Source organism: Aspergillus udagawae (genome assembly GCF_001078395.1).
Source record: "Aspergillus udagawae IFM 46973 DNA, scaffold_8, whole genome shotgun sequence".
In the NCBI taxonomy this organism is placed as follows: domain Eukaryota; kingdom Fungi; phylum Ascomycota; class Eurotiomycetes; order Eurotiales; family Aspergillaceae; genus Aspergillus; species Aspergillus udagawae.
The window spans coordinates 1,760-12,037 of NW_025091271.1; the positions used below are offsets into that span (position 1 = coordinate 1,760).

General features: G+C 50.5%; 1 protein-coding gene across 1 annotated transcript; it reads right to left on the reverse strand.

Annotated features, from left to right (window-relative positions):
- Nucleotides 1-9,159: 9,159 nt before the first annotated feature.
- Aud_009523 (uncharacterized protein) lies at nucleotides 9,160-10,005 on the reverse strand (the record flags this gene model as incomplete). Its single annotated transcript, XM_043294375.1, has 2 exons — nucleotides 9,160-9,915; nucleotides 9,997-10,005. 2 exons carry the CDS (start codon nucleotides 10,003-10,005, stop codon nucleotides 9,160-9,162), a joined length of 765 nt encoding a protein of 254 aa, XP_043150310.1.
- Between the last annotated feature and the right edge of the window lie 273 nt (nucleotides 10,006-10,278).

Here is a 10,278-nt window from a genome sequence, read left to right on the forward strand (position 1 = left end):
CTTTTTCTTTTTTTTTCTTTCTATACCTCTTATTCTACTCTCTCTATTACTATACTTAACCCTTTTTTTATCTTTATATTCTTACTCTCTCTCTTTTTTTATTATTTAATTCTTTTTTTATCTTTTACTTCTACCCTTCTCTCTATCTCTTATAATACCTAACTCTTACTCTCTCTTATATTACTAACCCTTACTTTATCTCTTATAACTACTAACCCTTACTCTATCTCTTATAACTACTAACCCTTACTCTATCTCTTATAACTACTAACTCTTACTCTCTCTTACTAACCCTTACTCTCTCTTACTAACCCTTACTCTCTTTTACTAATCCTTATACCCTCTTTTATAAATCTTTACTCTTTCTTATTATATCTCTTATATCTAATATCTCTCTTAATTCTATATCTTAATTTAATTTCTTTAAATCTATTCTTCTTTTTTTTTCTTTACTTATAATTCTTTTATTATTACTCTTATTTCTCTTTCTTTTCTCTTCTCTTTTTTCTTCTATTTTTAATTTTATTTATTCCTTCTCTTTACTAAAACTCTCTTAATCTTATATATTTCTACCCCCTATTCTTATCTTAAACTTACTAACCCTTACTCTATCTCTTATCCTTCTATACTTTATTATCCTTACTACCTCTTACCTCTGGCCTATTCTGCCTATTAAACCCAATATTTAACCTGATATTTAATCTACTATTTAACCTGCCATTCAACTGGCTATTTAACCTACTATTCTGCCTGCCTTACTACCTGCTATCCTACCTACCCTTCTGCCTCCTACTCTGCCTCTTATTCTGCCTCCTATTCTGCCTGCCTTACTGCCTACCTCACTGCCTGCCTTACTACCTACCTTACTGCCTATATTATACATAACCTCTCTGGGGCCTTATAACCTGCATTACTACCTTACTTACTACCTTACTTACTACCTTCCTTACTACCTTCCTTACTACCTTACTTACTACCTTACTTACTACCTTACTCACTACCTTACTCACTACCTTACTCACCACCTTACTTACTACCTAACTTACTATCTTAAACACCGCCTGCCTCTCTCCCTATCTAATGGCCTGCCTGGCATGGGGCCTCTCTGACTGCCTATCTCCCTGCCTGATGGCCTGCCTGGTATGGGACCTCTCCAGCCACCTCCCTTACCACTATACCACCTGCCTAGCATGGGACCTCCCTCACTGCCTCTCTTATTATTATACTACCTGCCTTGCTGCCTGCCTTACTATTGACCTTACCATCTATCTTACTATCTACCTACTATCTACCTACTATATATCTTGCTTGCTCCTCCCTACTGTTATTAATATTATATATATATATATATATATATGTGTATAAACCATGGATCTGGGTATTTATATAAACTGAATGCATAATATATATCTCTGCTACTATTATGCTATCCTAAAATATATATATTTATTTACCTAATATATTATTATTGATTGACCTTGATCTCTTGATATAACTACTATAACTAATAAAATAATATAAAAAACTGGCTATGCCCCTTCTGGTTGGGTATGCCTATACCAAAAACTGGACCACCTGGGCCTTATCCTGCCTATCTTACTATCTATCTTACTATCTACTTTACTGCTGGTCTTGCTGCCTGCCTTACTATTAACTATACTACCTACCTTACTATCTACCTCACTGCCTGCCTCACTGCCTGCCTCACTACTTATCTTACTACCTACCTTACTACCTACCTTACTACCTACCTTACTACCTACCTTGCTATCTACCTTGCTATCTACCTTACTATATACCTTACTGCCTGCCTTACTGCTTATCTTACTGCCTGCCTCACTGCTTATCTTACTGCCTACCTCACTGCCTACCTTACCTGGTCCCTCCTGCCCTACCATGCATTCTATGTGGCATGGGACCTATCTATCTATCTCCTACCTTATTAAATCCTCTCTCTATCTTATACTATACTACCTACCTCTCTCCTGAATGTGGTAAATATTATATATATTCCCCGATATCTTATCTTATATATATATGCATGTGTATAAACCACGGATTTGGCTAATGTATTTAACCTAAACTAAATATATAATATATATCTTTGCACTATTATGGTATCCTAAAATATATATATTTCTTCACCTAATATATTAATGCTGATTCACCTTAATCTCCTGATATAACTACTATAATTAATAAATAATGTAAATACCTAGCCATACCCTTATGGTTGGGGTGTGCCTCCCTGAAAATGGGACTACCTGGGCCTTATCCTACCTCTCTTATGCCTGTCTTACTGCCTATCTTACTATTAACCTTACTACCTGCCTTACCTATCTTACTGCCTACCTTACTGCTGGCCTCATGCACAACCTTCCTGGGGTATTATAATTAACCTTACTACCTTACTTACTACACTAATCACTACCTCACTGCCTACTATTCTGCCTGCCATTCTGCCTACTGTTCTGCCTGCCATTCTGCTTACTAATAACCTGCTATTTAACTAGCTATTCTACCTGCCTCACTACCTTCCTTGCTACCTGCCTTGTATGGGGCCTCTCTGCCTGCCTTCCTTAATATTATATATATTCCCGGGATACTTGGTTATGTATATATATATATATATGTATGCATATCAATCTAAACCATTACTTATGCTGATATTCTTATACTAACCTGACCTATAATATATATGTCTATACTGCTAATCCTATGGCCTACATCACTACCTTACTACCTGACTTATATCCTACCTTATTATCTACTGCCTTACTTACCACCTATCTCACTACCTTACTACCTTGCTAAATACCTCACTACCTACCTCTCTGCCTACCTTACTGCTGCTATTATTCTACCTATCTCTCTACCTAATTATCTACTTTATATTGGACCTCTCTATGGCCCTGCCTATCTGCCTCTATATACTATTCTATATACATCCTATATGTTATTCTACCTTTTATTCTGCCTGCCATTCTACCTATTTAACCTGATATTTAACCTGCTGTTCTATCTACTATTTAACCTACTGTTCTGCCTGCCATATAATATATTATATATTAATATTAACCATTCTTTACTATCTACATCCTGGGGTTCCTCTATATCTATATTTTGGTCTACCTTGCTACCTCTCTATCTATCCTATATAATGCTTTCCTAACTATATATGGTACCTCCTTCCCTACCTCACATGGTGCCTTATAATGGCCTATAACTCTACTAATCTTATTACCTTATGCTCTGCCTTCCTCTCTATTATATAACCTACCTTGCTTACTATCTCCCTTACTATCTCCCTCACTATCTCCCTTACCATCTCCCTTACTATCTCCCTTACTATCTTCCTTACCATCTCTCTTACCATCTCCCTCACTATCTCCCTCACCATCTACCACACTGCCTGCTATTCTGCCTGCCTTGCTGCCTGCCTTATGCATAACTTTCTGGGGCCTTATAATCTCCCCCTAATCTTGCTCACTACCCTAATTACTACTTTACTGCCTGCTACTCTGCCTGCTGTTCTACCTGCTGTTCTGCCTGCTATTCTGCCTGCTGTTCTGCCTGCCATTCTGCCTACTATTCTACCTACTACCTGCCTCACTGGCTGCCTCTCCCTGCCTCCCTGCCATGCTACCTCCATTGCTGCCTCTCTTACTATCATGCTACCTGCCTCGCATGGGGCCTCTCTAACTACCTCACTGTCTACCTCATTGCTGGTCTTGCTGCCTGCCTTACTGTTGACTGCACTACCTACCTTACTGCCTGCCTTGCTCCCTGCTGACTACCTACCTCACTACCTACCTCACTACCTACCTCACTACCTACCTCACTACCTGCCTCGCTGCCTGCCTTATATGGGGCCTCCCTGGCTGCCTCCCTCACTGCCATGCTGCCTGCCTGGCATGGGATCTCTTGGGCTGCCTTCCTTAATATTATGTATATTCCTGGGATACTTCATTATATATGTATATATACATATTAATATAAACCATTACTTCTACTAACATTCTTATACTAACCTAACCTGTAATATATATATCCATGCTGTTAATCCTATGGCCTACATCACTACTTCACTACCTTACTATATACCTCACCACCTGCCTCACTGCCTACCCCACTACCTACCTTACTACCTACCTCACTACCTAGCTTACTGCCTACTGCACTGCCTGCCTTATGCATGACCTTCCTGGGGCATTATAATCTACCTTACTACCCACCTCACTACGTCGCTGCCTGCCTTGCTGCCTGCCTCACTACCTACCTTACTATCTACCTCACTGCCGGTCTTGCTGCCTGCCTTACTGTTAACTGCACTACCTACCTTACTGCCTGCCTTGCTCCCGGCCTGACTACCTACCTCACTACCTACCTTACTACCTACCTTACTGCCTGCCTCACTGCCTGCCTCGCTACCTACCTCACTATCTACCTCACTGCCGGTCTTGCTGCCTGCCTTACTGTTTACTGCACTACCTACCTTGCTGTCTACCTACTGCCTATCTTGCTCCCTCCTCCCTACCTACTACCTACCTCTCTCCTAACTATGGTTAATATTATATATATTCCCGATGTCTCATTTATATATATATGCCTGGTATAAACCATGGATTCAGCTAATATACTCTATAAATTAACTGTATAATATACATCTCTGCGCTATTATGGTATCCTAAAATATATATATTCATTCACCTAATATATTAATACTGATTAACCTTAATCTCCTGATATAACCACCATAATTAATAAAATAATATAAATAACTGGCTGGGCCCCTCATGGTTGGGGTGCGCTTGCCTAAAATACTGGACTACCTGGGCCTTATCCTGCCTATCTTACTGCCTGTCTCACTGCCTGCCTACTACCTACCTTACTACCTACCTTACTATATTCCTCGCTGCCTGCCATACTGCCTGCCATGCTGCCTGCCTCACTGCCTGCCTCACTGCCTCCCTGGCCACTGCTCTCCCTGCCTGACGGCCTGTGTTGCATGGGGCCTCCCTGGCCGCCTCTCTTGCTATCATGCTGCCTGCCTTGCTGCCTATCTCACCATCTACCTCTCTCACTACCAGCTGCCTGCCTTGCTGCCTATCTCACCATCTACCTCTCTCACTACCAGCTGCCTGCCTCACTGCCTGCCTCGCTGCCTGCCTCGCTGCCTGCCTCGCTGCCTGCTACTCTGCCTGCCATTCTGCCTGCTGTTCTACCTCCTATTCTATGTACTGTTCTGCCTGCCGTTCTGCCTGCCTTACTGCCAACCTTAATGCCAACCTTACTGCTGGTCTTGCTATCTACCTTGCTGGCTAGCTCACTACTCTCACTGCCTGCCTCACTGCCTGCCTTACTGCCTGCCTTACTGCCTGCCTAACTACCTACCTCACTACCTGCTGTTCTGCCTGCCTTGCTGCCTGCTTTGCTGCCTGCCATGCTGCCTGCCTGATGGCCTGCCTGATGTGGGACCTCCCTGACTGCCCTCTCCCTAATGCGGTTAATATCATATATATATCCCGATGTCTCATTATATATATATGCCTGTGTACAAACCACGGATTCACTAATATACTATATAAACCAGCTGTATAATATATATCAATGCTGATCGACCTCGATCTCCTGACATAACCGCCGTAACCAACAAAATGATGTAAATAACTGGCTGTGCCCCTCATGGTTGGGGTGCGCCTGCCCTAAAAACTGGACCACCTGGGCCTCATCTTGCCTATCAACCCCCATTCCCTGCAACCGGCGCTGCCAGACGGGCTCGATCTGGCCCTGCCATGGCCCGAATAACATCATGGCGACCATGGGGATCAAAAACCCGCGGTATTCACATGCATGGCCCGGCTCCCACCCATGGCATATGGATTGGGGCATGCCGCACGAATAACACGCGCTGTACGGGGCATATTGGACCTGCCGCCGCACGCAGATCATCCATGCCCGTGCGGCCTGGCTGTGGGGCTGATGACATGTATATAACTCATGGTCACCATCACCCCCCTGCATGGCGCATATATAACATCGGTCCCGCCACTGCATGCATTCGGCCTGGGCCATCTCCTCATCTAAACCCTGCTGGGTGCGATGCTGCTGCTGCTGGATATCTATGGCGGCCCACTGCTGGGCCTGTGCCTGCTGGGCGTGCCATACCACCATGGGAATGGATGGCTGGCTGCAAAATGAATCATTGGATGGGGTGGGACTGGCAGCCTCCCTGGGGACCTCGCACGGCAGCTGGCTGTGGCTGACCTGGGGTGCCTCTCTTGCTACCATGCTGCCTGCCTCACACGGGGCCTCTCTCCCGGCCTGACGGCCTGCCTGACGGCCTACCTGGCACGGGGCCTCTCGCGCTGCCTCTCTCCCTGCCTGCCGGCCTGCCTGGCATGGGGCCTCTCTCCCTGCCTCTCTCCCTGCCTGACGGCCTGCCTCGCACGGGGCCTCTCTCGCTACCATGCTGCCTGCCTGACGGCCTGCCTCGCACGGGGCCTCTCGGACTGCCCCTCTCACTGCCTCACTGCCTGCCTGGCACAGAACCTCTGGGGCTTGCTCACCCGGCACTGGGCTGCTACCAACCCGGGCTGGTTCCACCGGCCCCTCCCAATCGGGATCACACCCATCACATGCCTGCTCCCCGGCATCCGCATCCTGGCAATACCGCCGCTGATACCCGTCCACCACTCCGTCCAAATACTGATCCAACACCACACGCCGGCACCCAACCCCTTCCACCACCCCCATATACTCGGCCACCCGCTCCTGGTCCTCGGGGGCCACCCCCTCCATCCATGGGGCTGGGGCATCCCACCCTGCTGGCTGGATAATGATCGCCTCACTGTGCTGTCCATCCCGCCCGGCCCGGCCACTCTCCTGCGTGTAATCCAGTAACGTCCGGGGGGTCCCGAGATGGATGATGCTGTGGATATTGGGGATGTCCACCCCCATGCCTAACGCGCTGGTGGCGGCGACCACCGGGCTGGCCCCCATGAACCGCGCCAGCACCCCAGCCTTGTCCAACTGCTCGCTGTAATACGCCTCGCACCCGAGCACCCGCGCCATGGCCGTCACCTGCCCGATGATATTTGCATATATGATCACCTTCCCCCCGGCGGCCCGTCGGATGCGGTCCTGAATGAATGCCACCACGGCCTCGCTCTCGATCCACTCATATGGCCCCCGGCCCACCCCGGTCATGTCCGGCCGCCACACGCGGTATGCCACGTTCGGCCGGCTGGTCCGGGCCCGGTATATGGTCACAGCGGCCCGGTCATGCTTCATCCGCCGGCATAATTCGGCCTCCATGCTCGGGGGCAACGTGGCGGTCAGCCATACCATCTGGGTGCGGGCCTGGACTAACCGGCCCAGCTGGGCCATCTGGGGCCGGAAATCGCGCTGGGAATTCAATACTACATGGCATTCGTCGATCACGATCCGGTCCAACCGCCGGGTCCACCGCAGCCGGTTCAAAAACGTCTGGAAATCGGGGCTGACCGCGGATTCGGGCGTCACCAACATGATGGATGCGGCATTGGGGGGCTGCCGGCTCTCCCATGGCACGCATGATATGCCGAGCTCCTGGCACCGTCTTGTCATATCGGCCCGTAATGCGACAAGCGGAACCACGACGATGGTGGTGCCCCCGGGGGCGGCGAACACGGGCACCATGAACAGCATGCTCTTGCCCCTGCCAGTGGGCATGACTGCGACCACGGGGCTCTCCCCCTGCTGGATGGCCCGCATGGCCGGGTCCTGCACCCCCCGGAACTGCATGTCGGGCCGCCCGGTCATGCGCTGCGCGGCCGCCTCCAGATCCATGGTGGCCAGCTGGTGGCGGTGTTCCATGCGGCTGACCTCGGCCTCATCCTCCCACGGGGCCCGTTTGCGCTTGCCTAATATGGATGGGTGGCCCGGGGCACCAAACCCTAAAAACTGATGCCAATCGGTGCTGGATAACCGGAACATCTCCCGCCGGTGGGCTGTGCTGCCGGCCTGTTCCTGCATGACACGGCCATATACCATGCCGGCGACGTGGGATGAATGGGCGGCCTGTAAATTGGCAATATGGCCTATCCACTGCTCAATATCCATGCCCTCCTTGGCATCGGCATCCATGGCAGCTGGGGCCGGCTCGGCCTCCTGGATATTATGGGGGAACGCGGTGGACGGCCGCAAAAATCGGCGGCTAATGCCAATGGCGATGTCCCGGTATGCAGCAATATGGATGGCGGTGCCTAGCTGGGTGCGGGTTTCCCGTTTCAATGCCTCCCGGAACCGCTCGGACGACCATTCGCGGCCGGTACCGGGGTCGGGGCCCCATAACCATGCCTGCATGGCCTGGTTCCCCTGCATGCCGTGGCTTCCCTGCGCGGCCTGGCTCCCCTCTGCGGCCCGGCTTCCCTGCATGCCATGGCTTCCCTGCGTAGCCTGGCTCCCCTGCGCGGCCTGGCTTCCCTGCGCGGCCTGCCATGCAGCCAACTGGTTGATAAATGGCATTACCAGCCAGATATACCATACCACCAACTCCCCTACCTCCCGGGGCACATATCGATGGATGATCTTCACATCATTACTAGCATGGAACCCCTTATGATATGCCGTCACAAACATCACCATGCCATCCTCGATATATATATTCCGCTGTTGACTATTCACCGTGTTGCAATGCTGAATGCTTAACAACTCTGGGGCCCGGGCTGGCTGCCCCGCAGTGACATGCACCAGAATGGCCAATTTCTCCTTGAACTGGGCCACGCGCTGCCAGTACTGCTAGATGGCACTGCAGTGGAATCGGCCCCCCCGCAGGAAATGCCGCTGCATGGCCGGCTCGGCCCGCAGCCGGTCGATCATCCAGTGGGTCCCATCCACCGGCCACCGGGTCCGTGCGTCCTGCACGAAGTTCCACCCGGCCTGGCTCTGGCTAGGATCGTCATATAATGCCGTCCATGGAATAGGGGGCATCTGCGCATGATCCTGCATGCATAACTGGCCCAGTATCTCCCGCGCCGCAGTGACTAACCCATGGATGAACCCCCGAAAATCCCCCATGGTGAATGCCATCTGCTGGTATAACAGCTGGTCCTCCCCCATCCATGTCACATGGCCGGGGGCCGTATGATTATAATGGACCTTTAGCCCATATGTCCGCTAATCCAGCAATGTTTCCATGGGCCCATGGGTCCCGCGGATCATAAACTGGTGCATCATCCATGTCACCTGCTCCTGGAATGGCTGGCGGCTATGGCGAATATTGACCGCGGGCAGTGGGTCATCACTATAGATGGATGACGGGGGCGATGACGGGGGCCCTGGGGTGGATGGGGGGTCGTCGCTGCCATATCCCTCATCAATCTCCCTGAGTTGATCATCCGCGCTGGCCAGCACCCATTTGGCGCTCTGGTCCTTCCGCACCCAGGTCTGAATGATCTGCTGTGGGTTGGGATCCATCCATAACGCCTTCTGGACCACCATGAACCGTGCGATCTTGATGACCCAGGATAATATGGGTGGATAACTCTCAGGGTCCCGCCAGCCAGTTTCCCCCTGCCCTAACACTGCCATGGCGCATACCAATGCACTCTCATATTCGTGGCTGCGATGGCGCTGGTTGAGCAGCTCAATGCAAAATTCTAAGCATGCTTTTTCAATGGCAGTCATGGCCCATGTCCCAGGGTCTTCCACATCCCCGATGGGATCTGGGTCGGGGCTACCCAGGGCCTGGCTAGCTAACTGCCACAGCTGCTGCCATTTCTTGCGCTGCCGGGCGGTCATCCTGTATTTTGGGCTGGTCCAGTCGTGCGGGGCCTGCGTGCGGGCAATAAATGCTAATATCTGCTGCCATGGCTGTATATGCTTTTTAATCACTGCCTCATCCATGTATGCCAGCAGCGGCCAGTATGGGGTCTATCCCTTTTTAGACTGGATGGCTTCCACCCAGATGGCCTGGCCGCAATACTGGACTGTCTACTGGCTCTTACAGGCCACCTGCTTCATGGTATCCTAGATAACCTGCACCCGCTGCTCTATGGCATCCTGGGGATCTTCCTCCGGGGCTGCCACATAGGCTAGCAGGTCATGGGCCTGGGTGCCCTGCAGATACTCGGCCCACTGAGTCATCCGCAGCCAGGGGTTTGCATCGGTGATCTAGCTGGCCTGGATCACCTGATTAGCCTTTGCCTGGGCCTGGGCCTGCTCCCATGCCTATATTACCTCATCTACTGCGGTCTGGATGGCATTGGTTAGCGGTGGTGGTGGGCGGTCATTTAG